At 39.2% G+C, this 23542-nt stretch overlaps 1 protein-coding gene across 9 annotated transcripts in view; it reads right to left on the bottom strand.

The window, feature by feature from the left end:
• The window catches only part of LOC122188688 (ankyrin repeat and KH domain-containing protein 1-like), a 104501-nt gene that overhangs the window by 27600 nt on the left and 53359 nt on the right, over window positions 1-23542 (bottom strand). For 8 of the 9 annotated variants that reach the window (XM_042887191.1, XM_042887190.1, XM_042887192.1 and 5 more), the window contains 5 exons: window positions 18582-18669; window positions 17820-17947; window positions 17509-17652; window positions 16812-16914; window positions 7377-8120 (listed from right to left, as the gene is read on the bottom strand). In XM_042887191.1, the coding sequence (XP_042743125.1) occupies window positions 7377-8120; window positions 16812-16914; window positions 17509-17652; window positions 17820-17947; window positions 18582-18669 (1207 nt within the window). The remainder of the gene's footprint in view (window positions 1-7376; window positions 8121-16811; window positions 16915-17508; window positions 17653-17819; window positions 17948-18581; window positions 18670-23542) is intronic. The other variant, XM_042887199.1, reaches the window with a different exon arrangement.

Here is a 23542-nt window from a genome sequence, read left to right as displayed (position 1 = left end):
TTAGTTATCCTTTTAAAATTCTATCTTCACCACTAAAGATGAATCATACACTAAATCTAAGCAGATGGATAATTTATCAATAAAATACAAACCTAACATTCAAAAATGAAGTATCAATCTGGAATTCAGAAGTTTTTCCCTTGAAGGTTTTCAGAAAAAGTTTTTAAAGCAAGAAGAGTTGACAGCCACTTACACCTGTGAGTTACAACAACTAAAGAAAGGCAGAAGAGAGAGATGGAGGGGAGGGAAGGGGGGAAGGAAAAGAAAGCTGAAAACCATGTGCTCCCCAGGATTTATTTCTGATTGGTCACAGCCTTTGAAAGATTTCATTCTGAAGGTACATCTCAGCTCAGGGACAAGAGTATTTTGGTAGTGCAACTTAATACTTAAATTTAAAAAATAATTAAGAAGTTGAGAAACAGTTTTTACATTATTCATTTTAAAGGTAAGAGCTGAAAGGCCTTAACAGATCAAGCAGAGATGACCCCTGCAATACGTATGCACAGGGATAAGGCCTTAGTCTGCCCTTGTTAAACCAGCGAAAGGAGAACTCAAACCAAAGGCTCTCATCTCAGCTGGGGTCACTTGCCAGGAAGTCTAACACAACAACTACTGATGCACTTTACAAAAAGTCCTGCAAAACAGCTGTATTTAACAAGTAACTTTTACTGCTGGAATGCCAGTTCCTACCCTGTGCAGTCTCTTTAGATTGAATATTTTATTAGTTTTAATTATTCCTAAGCATGTAATGCTTTGCAGTATTCCTGAAGCAAACAACCAATGGAGAACATTAACTTCAGGTAAGAAATAATTAGCACAGTCTTTTGCTTTCGTCCAAATACTTCAAGTGACAAGGGGAGATGAAGGGTTAACTCAAATCTATGTATTGGATACAAACCTTTCAGTGTGGCTGTGATTAAATAGTTCAGCCTTCACAATGCTATTAACAACACACACACTGGCAATTATTCATACATAAACATTGCAGATGGAAAGATCTCGGAGAAATCTTCAACATGACTAACACCACTAATGAAGCCTACTCATATTTGACTGTATGTGACAAAGGAAATACAGATAGGAGCAAGTTTTAGGTGGGTCAGTTTAGCTGGGGAGAGAGCAATAGCACATGGATGGGTAAATGAATGAACAGGGGCTGGGACATACAGACTTTGAGGTGACAGTTTCCCACTGTATTTTTTAGAAGTCACTAAAGTGCTCTCCTTGGTCTACAGTTGTAAACAAGCATTACCATTGGGCCAGCACATTTCAACAACAGAGTATTCTTATCTGAATGCCAAAGTGACTTGCTTCACCCTACAGCCTTCATGAAGAAATCAGGTTTGTGTTTTAGGTTTCAAAGTTTCCACACTTCATCTGCTTAGTATGGATTACCACTTAAAGCAGCAGATGAGAAAAAAATTCATGTAATATCATTATTTTCCCCCTCCCCCCTCAACACACTGATGTGCATTCAGATATTACTCAGATTTCTGAAGACTATTCCTTCCAAAATACAAAACACCGTATCACCCATAAACGACTAATTTCACTTTAAGTCAAGAAAGACATTAAATCAATGCTTTCAAGTCCTGTAGCTTTGGATGTGCATGGCTAATAATACAGAGCAGGTGTGTGCAGAGACCATGCTGGTGCTGCCTGAAGATTCCTTAATGGAATCCATTCACTGCTGCTGACAGATTCAAAGAGTTCTCTACTTTTCATGGCCATAACTGAAAGTGTCAAAGTATTTCTTGCATACTTTCAATTCTCACCACGTGCTTGATATAGGTGTGTGCTTTAAGCACTTCACTTTACATAGCAACAGTAAGAGCAAATGTGAGAAAACAGACCAAAGGCAAGAGAAACACAAACTGTCTCTATATATCACCTTTTTAAAAAATACAATCTCAGAAGAGTCCTACAGCAGCCAGTAGTTAACCCTCTCCTCTTAACTACTGTATCCACAAAATTGCAGGATTTCTTTTTCCCTAGGTTAATTTGCACTTCCTTAGAATGTCCGACAAGCTTGAGGATATCTTAATGGAAGCGTCAGTGGGGTCTGTGTTCTGCAGTCAGACAGCTGAGCACTTCTGCCTCCCGTTTCATGCAGATGATTTAGTTCAATGAACAAGCAGGATTACAGGATATACAGATTTTAAACTGGAAGTATTATGCTGGAAACTTCATTGCAAGTTATCTTTGCAAACCTCTGTGTGAAATGAGAGTTAACTGAGTCTGGGAAGATGCCCATTCCAGAGCCTGTCCCTCAAGAACACCCCCTTCAATCACCACACAGCAGTTACCAGCCTTCCAAAACCCATTCATCCCAGCAGAGGATGCCATTCTATTTGTGAACGCAGTCTTTTGCCAGAGATGAAGCAATACCTGTCCCTTGCCCTGGCTGGCACCAGGCCCATCAGGCTTCACATAATCAGCCGGGCAGGGTCTGCCTGAAAGGCAAGAGGGAAACTGCAGAGAACATGCCAATGGCTAACTTTTAGCAAGTTCTATTTACAACCAATAGCTAAAGCATGGTCTTCCCGAGTAGCAGCAACACCATGCCTGGCCCAGGTAACAGCAGTTACTCTGGTCTCAGAAACCAGCATCACTGTCCCGACAGCCACACAGTGCACAGCACAGGAGCTTGAGGTACAAATGGATGGCAGTGCTTATGGAAAGACCATTGGGAGAATACAAAACAAGTGACCAACAACAAGATCACTTTCAGTGACTCCAAGTGACACTGCAGGGTTTTTAGTGGACCAGAAAAAATGTGCTGCTTTCATCTTTAAGACAAAAGCTTTTCAAAATGCTGTTTATTTCCAACAGAACAGATATTTCTTCTTTCCACAAGAAAAGATGCCAATTAACAAGATAAGAGGCACTGATTAAAAAAATAAGTTAAAATCACTTTTCGCAATGTGTAACTCACATCTTGATAAAACATTTTGTGACGTATGTCGTGGATTTTTCTGTAGACACTTTTAAAAAGTTTATGTTATACCAGGTCTAAACTTTAAGTGACAAATGGCAAAATCCAATCTCCTCATATTTTAAGATGGGTTTGCAGTTTTCCAAAGAGACTTTCTTTGCATCATGGTGAAGCCTAAGAAATCTCCAAAGACACAGATGGTTATTTCCCAAAGTTATGAAAAAATTATCAGAAGAAGCAGAAGTAAAACAAACAGAACTCAGTATTCTAATCTCAGTAAAACTCCTTAGACATTGACAGAACCTTAAGCAAACAGCTTCTGCATGCAACCAGAGCTGCAGTGTACCCAGAATTTGTAGAACTATTATGCATGTTTGTATTTCAGTCCTGCTTTCCTCAGACACTGGTTTTCAGGACAAAGAAAACAATGTGTTTTCATGAGAGAACAGTCTTTCTGCTTTCAGTCTTCCCTAGGAGCTTTTAAATAACATGTTACTGCACACAGGCTTTTGCATAGGGGTAACCATGTCATATTCTAAGAGTCTCTTTTACTCCAGCTAACCCTAGTAACTAGTTATACTCCAGACACCAATCCTTAAAAAAGTAACACACAGATCACACCTTTAAAACAGCTCCCTTAAAATATTCCAGTTCTATATAACCAACCACAACCAGAATTTCAGATCCAGATACAATTTAAGTGTCTTATAACATCTGGAATTTCTGAACCCCAACACCCTGAGGAGAAGCAGCCAGAAGCACACAAAAATGCTAACCCCTGGCAAAAATCAGCAGAGCAAAACAGGATAAAAACATTTTAACTAAACACAAAACCTAGCAACATGAAAGAAAGTACCTCACCTTGAATGTCCTTAAAAAAAAAAAAAAAAGAAAAAAAAAAAGGAAAGTACCAATACATATACAGCAATCTAAAATTTACTGAGGTAAACGTGCAATATGAACAGCAATGAAGCTGCAATAATGCAAGGTGAGATGCACAAGAACGCAAACTTGTACTGAATAATGAAAATTGAAGTGAAAATTGTGCTCTTATACTGGAAGATGTGATCCAAGTTTATTGCTTTCCCACCCTAAACTGTACCGTGTCAATTTATTTTTTTTTGTAAATCAGATTTAAATTTTGACTGCATGTCACACCTTCAAAGACCAAATTAGGCATTCATTGTAAAGTTTTCCTTTATGACATCTAAATACATTCCATTATAGCAAAAAAGAGTTGCTTCATTTTAAGGTAATTCAGTTACTGCCGCACAGCTCAGGCGCAGGCTGAGCAGCTTTGTCAAAGAAGGGACTCAGGTTACCTACCAGTGATTCTGACTGCCACTGAGATTTTCAACACTTTGTACCACCTCATCTCCTACCAGTTATTCAATTAGCTGACATGATGCAGGAGACAAGATACTCCATTTGTGTATGCCGTCACAAGAAAGCTATGTGGCAAAATAAAGATTTAGTAGAAATGTAAGGCATCCCCTAGAACCAGTCTGATCTGAGGCTTGGAAAAAACTGCTTTTTTTCCATTGCCACTGGTAAGAGTAACAATCACAGTTACTTCAGTGCATTGGGTAAAAGCTGATATAACATCTCTGTTCCTCTAAAGCAGACTTAATACAAAGCGGATACTCAATAGGAATAAAATTATTATCTCTTCTAAATCAAGGGTCACTCACCACCATTAATGTAGATCATAGAATCCTTACAGTTGGAAGGAACCTCTGAAGGCTGAATAGTCCAACTCCCCTGCAATGCACAGGGACATCCACAGCTTCATCAGGTTGCCCAGGGCCTGAACCAGCCATGGACGGGGTATCCGCAACATACATCATGGGGCAACCTGTGCCAGTGCCTCACCACCATCACTGTAAAAGACTTATTCCTTATATCTAACCTAATCTCCCCTCTCTGAGCTTGAAGCCATTTCCCCTTGTTTTATCACCACAGACCCTGCTAAAGTCTCTGTCCCCATCCTTCCTGCACCTCCCTTTTAGATAATGAATTCACAGGGTCACCTCACAGCGTTCTCTTCTCCAGGCTGCACAGCCCCAGTAGATCCACCAGCAATACTGCAACCAAGGGAGATATTTCACAGGCAAACCAAATTCTGAGTCAGAGAGAAAAGAGGAGTCTTCCCGTGCACCAAACACTGAGCCCCTTTCACAATAATTTTAACCAGTGTCTATACTTTGGTTTTAAAAAAGTCAGGCTTTCTGTTTTTTTACTGCTCATTATTTCCTTACCAAGTTAATCACTAAGATAAATTTGTGGGAAAAGATCAGGTCTCTTTCAAACAAAGAACTTAGAAGATTTGTTAGATTTACAGTTTGTTTTTAAATAGGAATAAATTTAAGTTTAGGGAGATAATGATTTAACCTACACCCAGGATTTAAATTGAACAGAATTATCTAAAAATCTCTCTCAATGTTTTTGCAGGATTTTTTGTTTCTTTGGTTTTTTGTTTTTTTTTTTTGTTCTTGCTTTTTTGTTTGTTTTTGTTTTTTTAATGAAACGAATTTCTGAATTTTGGAACAAAGTAAAGCAATAGCAGTAATTTTTGCAAATGGATCTGGAATTGGGACAGCTAATGTTTCTCCTTGAATTTCATTTCTATAAAAAATAAAGTGAAAAAATAACAATTTTGAATAATTTTAGGAGTGTGTGCTATTTGCACCTAGTTCTGAAACAAGATTAGGTTTATCCTGCAAAAACAGCAAGCAAATCAGAAAACCAAAAGGAAGCAGCATGTTTCCTCTGAAAGGTCTTACAAGTCAAGATGTTTTTTCTTAATGAAAAAATGTTTGAATAGAAAACATTTCTTTCTGCCTGAGATTTCCCCCCCTCTACAAATAGCATACAGTTGAAGTTTATCTCTTTTCTTATGTTATTGGTGAATGAAAAGACAACGTGAATTTTTTCAAAGAGTAGACTGGCAAAATCCTCAACAAGTCCATTACCAGCCTAAAACAAAATTGGAAGAGTTGATTACAGCAATTTTTCATTTTGGGTACACTGGCTATTTAGTACATAACACACAGCTGCTAAACTCTAATAGATATATAGTGCATGGTCTTCTGCTAGATACCTTCAACTCTTCGAAACAGTAACTACTTCATAGATTGAGTCGTTGCTGATTATTTGTTTGAAATCTTCCTTCCACACTGCAGTTCCAAATCCTGAGAAATATTATTTCAGAATGATCCAATTGCCTTTTTTTTTTTTTTTTTTTTTAAGCAGCCTCACTACTCCCAAGAAAATCCTAGAACAGCAAGGAACTATACCAGATACTCTAAAAACAAAAAGATGTATTTGAACTAAAACCACATAGATGAAGGGAACTACATCACAACCATTGGATCGACTGAGTTTCCAAGGAAGGCTGCAAAATGAGCCTCAACTCGCCTGATCTCAATTCTGGTTATCACCATTCTAAAAGCTCACAGGACTTGTTACCAGAAAAATCTTACCACACATTTCTAAAACCTTGAAACAAACTTCAGGAGACAGGGCAGTAACTATGAAGAGGGGAAAACAAGACAGGAAAATAAGGGCTGAGGGACAGACACATGGTGAAAAGTAAAAAAAAAAAAAGTAATTAAGAATAAAAACAAAGAAACAACCCACTACAGACTAAACAACACCGGCTATGCCCTGCACACCTCCAGCAGTAAACACAAATCCTATTCAAATACATGAAATGAAGTCAACAAAAATGGTATCTCTATTTCACAACGAATCTCACAACCTAATGTGTGGGAACTTCCTCTTCATACCATCACATACAAGTGGAAGAATGCTTTGGTTTTTCCTTTTTATCCAGATAACAGGACGCTTTTTTTTTTTTTTTTTTTTTGCTACGTTATAAGAAATAAGCAAACATTCCTGCATAACAACCACAGTTAAAAATGAATTCTGAAAACACAAGCCACTGCAGAATTAAATGATTGTGCATGGATTCCAGATTGCGTTTAAATTGTAGCAACACTTCCAGCAGAAAGAAGAGGAATACGTTTGTAAATACCAATGAAGGTATTTTTTTTAGAGATGGGCTAATATACTAAATATATCTACTGTGGTTATAAGCCTGCACGAAAAATTCTACAGAAGACAAAAAAAACATCACGTTTTTAAGTTTCCTAGTGGGCACTACTAATCACAATTAGGCTTTTTAAAGTAGCATGGAAAAAGATAATGCCAGAGGCTATAAGAGGTCTCCAGTACAGGAGAAGAGATTTTTTGTTTGTTTTGTTAAAAAGTCTTGTGTTAGAACTGGAAGTCACTATTAGGATTAATAGTACTAATCAGGAACTTTATGCATAAGCAAGTACTCCCAAACTGGAAAACCTCAAGGTATTTTTGGAGGGAAGGAGAAAAGGGAAACTAAGCACACAGGTTAATGCAAACATAGGTATATTTCTTAACCCACCTGCTATTAGGTCATCAAGAGTGTCGGTAAGCGTCTGTGCTGGAGTGGCAACCATTAATCCGTCTGGTTCTTGAACTAACAGTCCCTGCCCAGCAATTGGCTGCTGCTGTCCTACATTCTGCTGATTACCTATTGCTTTCTGAAGTTCAAGAGACTCTGTCCCATTATAACCTAAATTACCAGAAAAATTACAATGCGATGCTGGCAAAGGCTGGATAGGGACAAATTCTATTTGTTCAGCAGGTGGTGGAGAATGTTGTTGCTCATCATCTTTTGACAAGATTGTGTCAACCTGAGGTAACTCTGAAAAGTTATCCTCTGGCAGACCCTTATCAGCTTCCACTTCTGGGAAGACCCCGGTAAGTGGGCATTGCTGCTGTAGGGGAAGTGGTGTGTCTGTCTGACCTTTGGTCTCCAAATATTCTTTGGTAAACTGCTGTTGTGTTTTCATCTGCAACTGCCTTTCCACCTTCTGTAGCTCCTTCAATATTTTCTTCTTCTTCTGTACTTGTTCTTCTCTGTTCTTTTTAAGTTCTTCAATCTTATCTTTATTTAAAGGTTCACCTTGAATTAATTCCAATGACTTAAGTTGTGCTTTTTCAATAGCACTAATTCTCTGTCCAAGTTCATTCAGCTTGCCTTCAGTCTCTTCTACTATGCATTCCAAAGGCTGGTATGGGTGAAAAGGTGGCAGTAGGTCCTTATCTGCTACCTGCAGGGAACTTGACTTCTGCTTGGATGCACCTAAGCACATGAAAAATGTTTGAAAAAATGCCATGCTGAAGATACCCCAAACCTCCCCCTTTCACCCACCAAAAAAAAATTAAAAATGTTTAAAACTAACACCACACATCCTTCAAACCATAGTAAGGTAAAACCCTATGCTCTACATTAAAACAGAAAGGACAAAGCAAAGCAAATAGCTGGAATTTTTAGTATGGATTCTAACATTCCCTTGAACACAGCTGCTTTAATCTTTAGGAATAAGGAACCTTTATGATATCTGACACACAACAGTCCATCTTGGAAGTAAAATCAGCAAGAGCGAGGCAGTTAAAAACAATCTGTTAAGTTCTCAATGTTGTTCTGAGGTGCAGAGCAAATTAAACTATTTTCTAGAAGCTAACTTCCAACAGCAGTTACAAGCAAAAGCACTCTACTTTTGAGAGAAAGTTAGCTCTACAGTAAAAGCAGTATTTTGAACTAGTTTACCAAAATGCTGTAGTGCTCCACCTTCACATTACAAACAAAATACAGCCAGTGCAAACTAAATATATGCAAATGCATTTTAAAGCTTTGGCACACCTTTTGGCATACCAAGCTCAACAGAAAATTGGCACCTTCCCTGCCTCCCTCTAACCAGTAAGAAAGGAGCAATTCTCCTCACTATTAGGGCTCAAAAACCTTCAATACAACAACATACCATGCCAGAGGACAGCTTCTATCAATGCTCACAAGGCACTGCCTCCATGCTGCACAGGCTGCTGTCACGGAAATCTCACATAGCAGCAGCCAGATCTTGCAAACAAATCTTCAGTGCTTACATTTTAATTAATTTACATTCAGCTAAAGATAGTTTCATTACAGATCTGAAAGACTTAGCTTGACCAAGTAACTTTCTGCAGTAACACTCATTATCTATACCTAAAACATAATATATGCTGCTTTAAAAAGCAAACATCTTGAACATTTACAAAGCAGACTCACACATCTCAGCATGAAGGGAACTACCTAAGAAAGAAGATACCTAAAAATTATACAGTAAAGTGGAAGTCTGGATCCAAGAACTAAGTTCCACAAGCTTTGGAAGGATTAAATTCCCTGAAACACCAATTTATTTTTCTCTGGATCTTCTTTCACCAAAAATTTAATATACAACTGATTCCATTTTACACTGCTCTGAAAAAAGAAGCCACATACACTGCACTTTTTTTCTCTAATTAATTGAATAAACAAACAAGTGTGAGGATTTTGTTATAAAGAGAAAGAAAAAGTAATAAAATAGAGTTGAACCAATTCTATGCTGAATACTTTCACCAAAGAGAATCTCTGAAGTGAAAGCAACACCTCACTCTATCTAACCTCAGCATACCAAAACCTAATACCAGAATACTAGGTACACTGAGACAGATCCCCTCACTGAACATATTCTCCCATCTAGTTACTCTCCGTCACTGCCATGTACTGAAAGATCAGTACTTCCAGCTAAACACACATTCCAAACTTTTCTGCTGCTTTGTCTCTGAATCCTAAATTCCAAGAGAATCTCTCTGGAGAGAATAAAGAAAGTTCAACAATAACTGACTTGGTGGACTAACTGGTGGATACTCAGCTCAAGACTATTGTAAGCTTTTGGCTCTTTGGCTCTGTAGCACTTGTAGCTTTTCACAGTTATCTTTTTGTTTTAAAAGCTGAGATTTAATTCAAAAAGATAAAATATAATTTGAGACCACCATCAGAAACATCTAACTCACTAAAATTATGTAAAATGTTTTTCTACATTTGCGTTAGATTATAATAAAAGAAGGAGTTAGTTGGTGCTTTGAAACTTAAGCTGTTCTACCACATGTTCTCTTAATTAGCAAAAACAATTTAGTAAGTGTGACTTAAGATGCAGCTGAGAAGGGAATGCTTCACACTGCTCTTCTTACAGTCGTCCTAAGATTACTCTATGTACCATCTTCATCAGAACACAAAGCATTCCCATGACTTCTGAGAGTTCTGGACAGCCTCCTTCACTCCACAGGAAGGAAAAGCTGCAGTTCAAAGAGCCCCCAGATTATGAAGTATCAATACTATCCCACTCAACTCATTCCCACCCAAGTAGAAAAACAAGCCTTGTTGTCATAGGAAAATCTTAACATTAAAAAAAATTAAAAAAAAAAAAAAAATCAAGAGAAACCGAAGAGCCAAAGCCGGACTACATAAAGATTGGGCGTTTCCAGTCTCTGTTGAACAAGAGACACAGAGCTGGTCTCACGAGAAGCCAACTATCCTAACAATGTCGCAGATCTGGAACAGGCACTGACAGTTCAGACAGCTTTTGAGAACAGAATTTAGAAAAACAGGACAGCCTACAGCATAGTGCTGGGCAGACTGCACACAGATATGGACACAATGCAAGTGGACATCTAGGCTCTTCAGTTCCAAAAAAGGTGCAGATATGTACTTTAATCAGCTTCCAATTAGTCAATGGGGCTGCCTTATGGGTTCCAAATCACCATTTCTATACCAGAAAATGCTTGCCAGCTATAATCTTGGGAATAAAGGAACAGCGTGAGGAATTGGAAAAAAGATTTGCTGAACTTGACATTCTCATCATAACAGCCTGTTCAAGCCAGAGCTGGAGAGGATGCTATTGGTAGCTTTGAAAGTGTAAGCACTGGAGAATACTAGAAGTATTGAAAGGCAGTGATTTCCTGGTTTTACTCAAATCTCTTCTACGTACTCTTCGCATCCTGAAAAACACTGTGCCCATTTTAGTATATACTTTTGAACAAGACACTATTTTATACCCTTGCTTTTGAAATACTTAAACACAGGTAGGAATTAAAAATCCAGTCAGGCCAGGCCATAATTACTTCAACTTACATATATAAAATAGATATATAAACATCTAATATAAAAATATATACAATATATAAATATATATGTATATTAGTGTAATATAAATCTATAAAACCAACCTAATGCAAGACTAAACCGAGGAATACTAAGCAGCCCATCTGGTTTCCACATCAATTATTTTGACTTCTTCTGGAAGACCCCTTTGGTACAAAATGAATACAGTGAAAGCCCAGATGCAGCTGTACAACCACCACCAGATATCAGGCAATCAAATTTATGGGAAAGAGAATCATTCATCTGACAGAAGATCCAAAGTGGTTATGGGCACATGCAACAGAGGAAGGAAACAGTCCCTCCCTAATAATCTACTAACACAACATCTCTCCATAGGGCTGATACCAGTGAACAAGCCAGATATTGTATCTCCTTCCTAGTGCTCAAGATTCTCTAGGAACTCTTCTAGTCCTGCCACCTAGTCTACATGATGGCTTACTTTTCCAAGAAAGTAATTGATTTGTCCTTTCACAGGTAATTAGCACAAGAAAAGTCCTATCTGTCCAGAATGAACCTACACAGAACCACTGACCTCTAATCAGTCTGTTATTAGCTGTGCCATCTAGACTTGCTACCCCCCTTGTCAGTTACAGTAATAGCACAGGCAGACACTTCTGTCTTCTGCAAGTTAAAGGATGTGTCCAGGACACAAGGCAGACATACAGCTCTCTCACACAAGCAAAGGCTAGTTTCTACACTAAAAGCACAGCTGATAAACTGGTAAAGACAGACACACTGAAAAAGCATTTCTAAGCAAGCAACGAAAATTGAAGAAAACCAGTACTTGATCTTTAAACTGTTTCCAGAAAAACATGAAGAGCAAAAGTTTGTTTTTATAATCCACTATGCTCTTCAGGAAGTTTTTGTCAATGCAATCGCTAATTACTCCTGCATTTCACCTTAGTGGTTTTCATCTTGGCCACCACCAGCAATAGTTTCACTCTGCTTTACTTTTTACTACATGAAATTCTGGGGTTTGTTGACAGATCCCTCATTTCAAGAGTTGTAAATGAAAACAAGTAGATCAAAACACAACAGTTAAATTCCAAACGATTTTCCTGACATAATAAAAGTGACAAGAAAAAAAATTCAACTGTGATGCACATTCAAACACACTTTCTTCACTGAAGCCAATATCTAGTACACAAATCTGTATTGATCTTCCTGATAGTATAACCTAGAACTAAAAAAAAAAAAAAATTGTCTACTGTTATTCTTGCGCTTCAGCATGGAAAAAAAGGAGTGTTCAGGCCTTGTTTGTTTTTAAACTGAATTTTAGAATTAGACTTGTAGTCAGTTTCAACAGGAATAGAATGACCTCAGTATTGAATCTGCAAGAATATTCTGCATTTAACTACAGGAATTCATACAATTCATAGGAAAAAAAACCTCAGTTCCAAGACCACAGAGAAATAAGCAGCCAACCCACATACACAAAATAAAATATTATGTAACTGAGAAAGGAAAGATTTGATTCTTCTACAAGAACAGGATGATTCAAGGAGTGCTGAGCGTTCAAGCGAGTTTCTATTCCACTACATTCCTCTTGTAAACCATGTGGCATTTTTGCCTGTCACTCCTGCAGCTGTTTCTATAGGAAACTTTCGGGGATGAGGTGCAATGATTACATGGTTGAAACCAAACCATAATCTAATCAACTTCAACTCAACTTTTGGCTTTGTAAGTTTTGGTTATATTCCAACCTTAGTCTTCTTGTCTTCTTCCAAAGGTCGTGATGGTTGTTTTGTTTGTTTGATTTGTAGGGTTTTTTTGTTGTTGTTTTTGTGTTGCTTTTTTTTTGTTTGTTTGTTTATGGGCTTGATGAAATCTAAATGGAAAATTAATACAACGCAATTAAACTAGCAGGTGGTAGGCAGGCAACTGAAGCTTCCAAGGAACAGAATTTCACAAACATTTGTAAAAATATTTTTAATAAACGTGTGATCATGGGGACATCTGCCTGATTTCTACCATCTGCCTGCACTGCTAACGTCATATGAAAGAGTATCAAGTACATAAGTCAACTAAAAATAGTCGTGAAGTTAGCAAGCAGTATTTCCTCCTTCTTTTACTTTCAGGAAGGCATTCTGCCTATACAGAATAATCCACCTCTATGGGCACACTGTTCTTTAGGATCTTTCAATAACTCACACAATGCATGAGTTCAGTATATAACTCAGAATTAAGCAGAGAAGTCATATATTTGAGTGAAAACATTCAATGATTTCAGAAGTAAGACGATTTCATTTAATTTTCTTCTCCAAGATATTAGATTGTTAGTAAGATTCAGCATGAGGATACAGGGAATAAAAAGCTTAAAAATTCCCAACCTATTCAACTTTTAGAGTGTTCTGACCTCCTTCTCAGGGACAAAGGGCAGATGTGGACAGCTTTCCTGCAAATAACAAGCCTGTAAACTCTGGTGAATTCTTGATAAATATGTAAGCAAACCCTCCAAATAAGAAATGCTGCAAATTGCTCTCTACTTAAAAACAACAGTGGAGAAACTGAATGTCAGCATGTTGATGCCTTTTGAATCCTCATTTATGGCCAATTAGTTATTTTGAAACTAGAATTTCACATTAGCTATGAAATACAAGAAACCTGGGGAGAAAAAAAACAACAATTAAGACCACTGACAGCTCTGTCTTCCAAAAATAAATAAATAAATAAAATCAACACATTTAAAAATGTCTTGCTTCAGCTCAAATATTTTAACGAAGAAAACAATAGCACTGCTCTGCATGGAGTCCCTAAGCATCCCTTTATTTCAGTGCATTGCTTTTCAACGATGTTCTAAAAACACATTGAGGGTGCAAGGCACAACACTCATCAAGCACGTTCTATGAAAGACGAAGGCAGGGCACTGCAGAACCCTAACAGTTGCTGGGAGCTTTGGGTCCCATTCTTTAACAGGAGCTTGCATTTACAAGCTATGCAAAACTATCGTGGCAATAATATTACAGAGACTATTCTCTTAGGGAAATGTAATAGCATTCTTTTCAAGGATTTTGTACACTGGAATGGCCCACAATTTGAGCTAAACAAGAAAACTTCAAAGGTGCACCCAAAATTCCAAACCCAGACTGAAGACATTCACAGCTTTCAGTAAGTGGGCTTAGCAGCTCACACAGCCACATGAAAATGACACACACTATTTCTGAGCATCACAGTATGTTTGTAAGGGACTGAGTGTGAAGAGCAACCTTTCCTAACAGGAAAAGAATTAAGCCAGTGAGGATCAGACAGTGCCAGGTGGAACAGTTCATCAAGGGTTCTTTCGTCACCCACTCTACTCCACTTGCCTTGCAGGTGGCCAACCTGCCCAGTGCCAGAGCTGGAGAGCAGGAGGGAGGAAGCATTCGGTGGCTGCAGAGCGGCTGGCGCTAGGCACAGAGATCCACTCCTGGGAGCTGCGCTGCTGCCCTGCACTGCGCCCCCAGCCTGTCAGAGCTGCAAGCAGCAGAAGAGATCTGCCATTCCGTCATTACAGAAATACTGCACTCCTTTCTAGTGGGAATGCTATCCTTGTGGAGCTGCATCAAAATTACTGCTTTCTGCTGAGCAATTCAGACTGCATTCAAGAGAGGACAACAACAGATAGACACAAGGCAAGCAAAACTACACCACAATTTCCCTCTCACATGGACATGCTCACCACATACTAGAAGCATGCTAACAGCAACCTTTCCATATTACATGAGTCAAGTTCTCCTCAGTACCATGAAATAAAATCCTGCTGCTGCTTTGTTTGACTTCCTCATCAATACCAGGTTACCACCTTTGCATATTACCCTCTCTAGAAATCATTTATTTTCAGTTGCTAAACATTGAAATCAAATCATTTGCCAGAACACTCCATGGCAATTATTCCATAAGCCTTCTCACTAGAGCAAGGATAACACTGTCAATCAAAATTAAACCATAACTTCTTGGAAAGCCTCACAGCATATTTAACCCGTAATGATAATACAAAAGTGTATTCTAGTTTTACACATGACTTCCCAAGAACTCTTTAGGAAATGAGTTGTTCCTACTACATTTTTTTGTGAAACTAATCTAAACACCTAAAAAAGACCAAACTGAAGTTAAAAAACTAGGTGTTCCTCTCCTTCCTCCACAGAGGCAAGTCTACAGAAAAAACTTAGGAGACTCTGCAGGCAAGGAATTTGTCTTCTCCAAAATAAGTAACTGTTACATGAGAACTTGTATTTTTTTTCCCCGTGGAAGTAGTGAAAATCTTTTATTTACACCCTCTTTTATCTTTCATCTCCCAAGTCTAACAGTGAAGTCTAATAAAACCATGAGTGTGTCCGAAGACAAGAGCAAAAATACCAAGTTCTCAATTACAGTTAGAATAACAAAGGGAAAATGACCACACAGCATTCAACGCAGAAATACTGACATTTCCCTAAAGATTTTAGGGGCACAATAACTTCAGACACAGAGCTCTTAATTAGACCAATGGCACATTTCAAATCTCTGTATCTCTTGTAACTCATCACAGACTAGTTTGGCTGACACACAAAGCACATACTGAAATACTGACAACTATTAGATCTCTTGGTAACAGTTCCAGCAAGATAGTACTGCTAAAAACATGCCTAAAATATGAATTGACATCTCTTGTAAGTTTATTCTTTTTTAAATGAGTTCTACTTCTTAAGCTACATGAACTATCTGCATCTCAATCTGATTAAATAACAGACTTGAAATTTATAACTTCAGTCTTCTGACACAATCAACTGCTCTCTCTTTGACTCTGATGCATCATAAGCTGCATTCCCAGAACACTAGCCTTCTTAGTAGTACTAAAAATTAATTAATTTTAAGGGCACATGTAAGCACGTAGTTTTTGCTGCATTATTTAAAACAGAACTGGAACATTCTTACATTCTTTTAGGCCAAAATAGCAGTATTGCACATCCTACACAGTGACTGTATTTACACACACACAGTTACACACACAGCATAAATGCATAGAGAAAATCAAGGTTATACACTGAAACATTAGGTACACTTTCTTTTTTCCCCCCCGCTAGTCACTTGTGCCCCTGGCATTGTTATTTGCTTGTTTTAGGAAATCCTTGAACACTTTCAGAATAAACAAATTAAATAAAGCTATCTAAGAGCTTTGACTGCTGTAGCATTTAATTTCCTCAAACTCCAAACCAGAATTCAGAAACTAAATCACTCAAAGTTGTAACTTTCCACTTAACAATGTGCTTCACTTTCTGAGCTTGCTTAGAAGCAAAGATTTATAACACAATCCGTAACTGGATGGCACAGCTTTGCCATTTAATGACTGCAAATAAGTTTTAACCAGTAAGTTAAAGCACATTCAAAGCAACAGCCCTAATTACTTAGAAGAGTACTATTATAATAATAAGAAAACTCGTCCTCTGGGAAGTAGATCTGCATTGCTATTTTACAGTGCCAACATGTTTGCACTACTATTTTAAAAACAGGAATAAGTTAATATATCAAGTTCATGGATAATAGTAACTATTCTAAATGATCAATATTCAAAGCATACCTAGAGTTTACCAGTCTGGACTACAGAAATCATCTTCCAAAAAAATGAGAATAAGCATGCCCAGTAGCCAGTGCTATCATATGATAGTGTAACAAGAAAATTAGCAACAACTACACACTACATAAAATACTTTTATATTCAATCATACAGACTCAGGTATTATTACAGGTGTTCAGGAATTGCTGGAGCAGACTATGATACGCATAAGCACTCAGATAACATCCCCTAGCTTAACACTTTCCAAACTGCATGTATTTTCTGAAGGGCTGCATACTAACCTTTCACCACTCCCACAAGAGGTGGAGAGTTCTCTTGAGGGGTTCTGTCAGGTTCCTGGGGAGGTACAACCATAGCAAGCGCATGCACCGGAACACGTGGAACCTTAAAATAAAACCACACAGTCAAATTAAAAAGCTCCTCAACTGACACAATCATGAAGCAGTAACACAAAGGTAGTTTTCTACAGCAGACTTCCATTCTACTGTTCCTGAAACATCTATGCCCTGTTATTTCTTGGTGTAATCACTCCAAACCTAATCTAACTGACATGATATTCACAATAGCTGTATGACGCTTTACTAAAGCCCTGGATGGTATAGGCTGGAAAACTTGTTAACATTTTTAGCTTTTTATTCAGCTAACTGCATTGGAAAGTACCTCTCAAACAACATGGTGAGCAATAAATTTACACAGTACAGTCTCTTTCTTATAACAACCAGAACCAGCAGGAAAACTTAAGATGCATTTTCATAGTGGTTCAGAACTGTAAAACAAAATACTTAGCAAATGCAAAAAAGCAATACACTTTTGAGATTAGGTTTGGGACTAGCCTGCTTAAGGATGAGAATACAAGGCAGTTCATGCACTGCAGACAATTCCGATCAACTTTCTCACGCTGCTACTTTCAAACATACATTCTTTTCCTCCTCCAAAGGAAACTTTTATTTGAAACAGTCATTGTGGTGTTTAAAATACCTGAGTCTGATCCTGAGATGGAGGTGTGAGCTGAGACAAGTCTGCTGAAGGAACTGGCAAAACATTGTTTGGGTAATCCAGCAAGTAAGAAACAACATTTGTATGTCCTCCTTTGGCAGCTTCAATGAGCATTGTTGAACCATCCTGAATCAAGAAATTGGAAATAAGTCAGAAGATGGATTCTGCTCTATGGCATGCAAAACATGAATTAGTCCATTTAAAATTGCACATTTTTTAATACACTAAATCAACCACGTGGTTGTTTTAGTACATGAAGTACCCAAAATAAACAAGCACTTTCAAGTGAATACCTTGAGTCGATGAGTAGGATCTGCGCCATGAGCCAGAAGGAGCTCAACAACTGCCAAGTGGCCTCCTGCACATGCCAGGGACACCACTGTGTGGTCATTATTAGCTGTAGCCCTATTGACATTGGCACCTGCAGAGAGAAAAAAAAATCCAAGAATTAAACACAAGGATATTTTTACTAAAATATCAACAGGTGCTGGAATATTTTATGGAATAAGGACAACATTTTTCTTCCAATAATCTAAATTCATACATAATTCTGGGGTAAAAGCAAGAGATTTTAAATACACTATTGGCTTGCATACAGAACTGTCACTATCTCAACAACATAGAAATGACACAGTAATAGTGGGCCTCATAAGTCATAAGAGAAGGTGCACTAAAAGGCACTCACTCTAACCTCTTATCAGTACTACTGCATGGTGTTTTTTCTGTTGTTCCAGGCAGACCCTTGAGGGTGATGGTTTGATTTTTTTCCGGGGGAGTGTGAGTATTCTTTACTTTGGCTTTTTTTGTGAACCTGAATATATTTGCCATACTCCAAAACTACTTCTTGATCTTTACAAAAGAGTTGGGAAAAAAAAAAAAAAAACAGCAAAATATTCTGTGCTTTGTTTTTATCATATACAAAATGAAATACAGAAAATCCCTAACAGCCTAACAAGGGCTCATATATACATAAGACTAACCTACACAATGACAAATGCTGAATTATCTGTCATTTTATATTTTAAGTTTTAATACCAATTTTTAAAATATTTTACCTTTGCTAATAAGGAATTGCACAGTGCATAAATGACCAGCTCGTGCAGCCTTCATTAGTGGGGTTCTCCCCCCTTCAGATTCATGTTCCTGTTGTAAGAGAAATAACAGTGTTGTGTAAATGGGTAAAATCTCTAACGTTTCAGTTCACGAACGACCTTGTGATGGGACCGGAACCATCAGTCTCTGAAGATCCACCCATCTTCTTAACTGACTGGAATTAATTTTCCTTATACCTTAACTACTGACGCACACTGCCAAAAGGCATAAGGACTGCATCTCTACTGTTAGTCACATAAGTAAGTTCCCCTGTATATATGTGTTTTTATTTTGGCATTTGAACACATAACACACTTGAGAACAATAACATCTCATTTCTTCCTCAGAGATGAGCAAACACTTATCAGCAAACACTGCAAAGTACACAAGTAACCATCACGTAGCAGTTCTGAGAACTAATGCAGCAGATGAGATTTCAGAATTGAAATAACGTCCAAACTGCAGAAAACCTTTTTATGACACACGGAACATGATCAGCAATAAAAGTTAGACAACTGCCTCTATTGCTTTTCTTTGATGGATCCTTCATTTCAGGTCATAAAGTCTCTGAATAAAAGGGCTTGAAAAGAAAACTCAAGAGTGACAAAAGGATGACTTCAGCTTCGCAGATGGCACAAAATAACAAAGGACAGACCAATAACAACAATTTTCTGATTTAAAAAGCTTCTGACAATGGAAAGATGTGGTTCAAGACAGCTGTATTAGAGAAATTAGAGTCAGAAAATCTACCTGTTAGGTGGACATGATCAATACTACAAAGAATGCTGACTAACACATATTAACTATTCCACTGCAACAAAGTAAGAGAATACTGTCTTCTCTGAGTCTGAATTTGCACTCTTCTTCATTCAGTCTGGTTGATAATACAACAAAAACAATAGAAAACTTGGGGTTTTATGTTGTTGTCTTTTTTAATTTAAAACCAAGAAGCCAAACTCTAAACACATAATTTAAACCTAGAATAGCACACACATCCAAGTGTGAAAGTTAACATTTGGTACTGACAGGGAGTTATATTGCTATTTACAAATATAAAAGCAGAATATCCTACAGAATAAAATTGCCAGAAAAACAACTAATCAGTAAGACTTCTGAATGCAGAATAACAGAACACAATGCCACTGAAAAAAATGGCAGTGAAAATGACATGAAAGCAATTTTCTTGAATTTCAGTCAACACATCCAGTACAGCTACTGATGGGCCTGGTGACAGCTGGTCAAAAGGGAATTAATAGAAAATGACACAATTGCCACCAGCAATTCATATTTGACGAAAAACCACTGCATCCTACCCTGAGAAAACTTATGCATGAAAGCTTTAAAAATTAATAATGTTGTGGAAATCGTCAAAGTTATAAATGTCATAAGACTGAAGGACTGAATTATTGCCAATTCCTGGGGTTCCTTAACAATATGGATGCTGATTATGAAAACGTCATTTACTTTTCTGAAGTAAGGTGGCTTAAGTCAGGGTAAAAAGCTAAAAAAAGATTTTACGCTTTGTGAAATTAAATCAATGGAATCAAAAGGAAAATTTGTGCCAGATCCTGGAAGATGAAGAATGGCTCACAGATTTAGCATTTTTGGTGGATTTGACTGCTCACTTAAATGAATTAAACATGTGTCCTCAAGGTGATGTCTTTCTTGCAGTGAAGGGCCCAAAAATGAACACAGTACTCGAGGTGTGGCCTCACTATTGCTGAACACAGAGGGATGATCACCTCCCTGCTCCTGCTGGCCACACTATTTCTAATGCAGGCCAGGATGGCATTGGCCCTCTTGGCCACCTGGGCACACTGTCGGCTCCTGTTCAGCTGAGCATCAACCAACACCCCAGGTCCTTCTCTTCTTCACACTCATCCAGCCACTCATCCCCAAGCCTATAGTGCTGCATGGGGTTGTTGTGGCCAAAGTGCAGGACCCGGCACTCGGCCTTGTTCAACCTCATCCCATTCACCTCAGCCCAGCAGTCCAGCCTGTCTAAACCCCTCTGAAGGGCCGCCCTACCCTCAGGCAGATCGACACCACCTCCCAGCTTGGTGCCATCTGCAAACTTACTGAGGGTGCACTCAATGCCCTCATCTAGATCATCAATAAAGATATTAAACAGGATGGGCTCCAGTACCGACCCCTGGGGGACACCACTTGAAACGGGTCATCAGCTGGACTTAGCTCCATTAACCATTACCTGCTGGGCACAGCCCTCCATCCAGTTCCTTACCCAAAGAAGGGTAGACCTGTCCAGGCCAGTTTCCCCAGGAGAATACTGTGATCAAAGGCTTTGCTGAAGTGCACTACATCAACAGCCTTTTCCTCATCTATCAGGCTGGTCACCCAGTCGTAGAAAGAGATGAGGTTGGTCAGGCACGACCTGCCTTTCATGAACCCGTGCTGGCTGGGATCTTGGATGCCACACACGTGTGATCTCACCCGAGATGATTTGCTCCATAATTTTCCCTGGTACCGAGGTCAGGCTGACAGGCCTGTAGTTCCCCAGATTCTCTTCATGGCCCTTCTTGTAGAGGGGAGTCACATCAGCAAGCCCCCAATCCTCTGAGACCTCACCAGTTAACCAGGAGCGCTGGTGGATGGCAGAGAGCGGCTCAGCAATCACCCCTGCCAGCTCCCTCAGCACCCTACGATAAAGCCCGTCCGGTTCCATGGACTTGTGACAGTCTAGAAGGAGGAGGAGCTCTCTAACCGCCTCCATCTGAATCATGGGGGGGGGTATTCTGCGTAGCATCCCAGACTTCCAGATCATGGCGTAAAGTGCCCTGAGGATAACTGATCTGCCTATTAAAGGCAGATGTAAAGAAGGCATTAAGGACCTCAGTCTTCTCCTTATCCTCAGTGGTCACATTCCCCGTTACATCAAGTAAAAGATGGAAATTCTCCTTGGTTCTTCTCTTACCATTGATATATTTGTAAAAGGATTTCTTATTTTCTTTTACTGCAGTGGCCAATCTGCGTTCAAGTTGGGCTTTTGTCCTCCTAACTTCATCCCTGCATACCTTAGCAACTTGCTTGTAATCACCCCAAGCAGCCTGTCCCTTCTTCCAGAGGACGCAGACTCTCTTTTTCTTCCAGAGACTCAACAATAGCTCCCGGTTCATCCACACCATCCACACTTCATCCCCTACGGCTTGCTTTACGGCACTCAGGAACAGCCTGTTCTTGTGCCTTAAGATTTCCATCTTGAGGAGCGTCTAGGCTTCCTGGACACCTTTACCCTTAAGGAGCAACTCCCAAGGGACCCGTGCTACAAGCGTCCTGAACAGGTCAAAATTCACCCTCTTGAAGTTCAAGATAACAGTTTTGCCAGTCACCCTTCTGACATCACCAAGAATAGAGAATTCTACAATTTCATGGTCATTCTGCCCAAGATGGTCCCCAACGTTCATTTCTCCTACCAGTCCTTCTCTGCTAGCAAAGAGCAGGTCTAGCAGGGCACCACCACTGGTAGGCTCTCCTACCAGCTGTATAAGGAAGCTATCTTCCACACGCTCTAGAAAATTCTTGGACTGCTTCCTCTGTGCTGTATTATATTTCCAACATATATCAGGGAAGTTGAAGTCTTCCATGAGAATGAGTGCTGGTGATTGCACGACTTCTGCAAGCTGCTCACATAATGCCTCATCCATCTCTTCATCCTGATTAGGCAGTCTATAACAGACCTCCAACAAGACATTGCCCCTACAGGCCTTCCCCCAGTCTTTATCCACAGACAATTCCTCTTCTCTTACTGCAGCCCAGGCAAGCCAAAACACTGGACCCGTATTAGAAATAGTGGCCTTGCAACAATACCAACCACTTCTCTTAACACCCTGGAATGGATCTGTCTGCAGCTGTGATTTACATGGGCTGAACCCCTGCCAGAGGCTGCATGCCAGACCCTCCACCACTACTGGTGAATCAACACACACTGGTGTGCTACTCAATCCTGTGACCTGTGGTCCAGCTATGCTGCTAGAGACAGAGACAACAGCTATTGAGAATCTCTGCCTTGACATTACCTGTGTGTTTATGTCTTCCCTGTGGTTATGCTTACTGCTCAAATATCTGTTCTTCCTGTTCTCGGCATCTTAAGAAAACTTCAGTTCCTTAGCCTTCTGCATTTCTGCACACCCTAGTGAGGTTCTTGTAATCCGCAACGGGTATCTAGACAAGCTCAGTCTTTATTCACAGAAGAGGAGGTCTGAGCATCTTTACGGCCTCCTATAGACCTACTTCAAAAGCTCCCTGGGCTTGGACACAGTACTCCCTATGGAGCCTCGTGAGAGCAGAGTAGCAGAGGACAACCAAGTTAAAGTTCTTTTTTTCTTTCATGATGTTTTGTTTTTCTTCCTTATTGAGTACTGGTGTTAAAATGGACTTTAATGCTGTAACCCATTTGAGAGCTGTAAAAGCACAGAACCATACTGAACTGTGGTCCTTCCTGGAAAATCCTCTCTGGATACATGCTCTTAGGAGCCATGGGTTGTTTGTCTGAAGCCAGCAACAGCTTCCTCCAGGAAGAAAAGGCTTTGTAAAACTTGTGAGCCAGAACAGTGTGCTGTTGTCTGGGTTGGAGAAGCTGACAGCGTGGAGAGGCTACTGAACTGCTCTGCGAGCTGTGCTGCATGTTCTGTGCTCGTAAAGCTGCAAGGCCTGGATCAACATAACTGAGATCTCATTCGGGTGCCTGCCTCTGTGTGTCTCCCTTCCTCTCTGCTGAATAAAACCCCAGGAGGGCTGTATGTAGAGAATAGGCTCCACAAGTTCTCTGGGCAGCCAGTGTTAATGCGTCACCTCCCCTGAGTAAAGAATTTCCTCCTAACATCTAACCTGAATCTTCCCTCTTTTATGCATAGTTTAAAGCCCCTCTCTCTTATCACTATTAGACCACGTTAAAAGTTTCTCTCCT

The sequence above is a fragment of the Lagopus leucura genome, unplaced genomic scaffold, assembly GCF_019238085.1.
Source record: "Lagopus leucura isolate 7727_CA_CO unplaced genomic scaffold, USGS_WTPT01 Super-Scaffold_100075, whole genome shotgun sequence".
Lineage (NCBI taxonomy): Eukaryota > Metazoa > Chordata > Aves > Galliformes > Phasianidae > Lagopus > Lagopus leucura.
The sequence above is the reverse complement of the archived record's forward strand: the minus strand, read 5'-3'. Positions and strand labels throughout refer to the sequence as shown.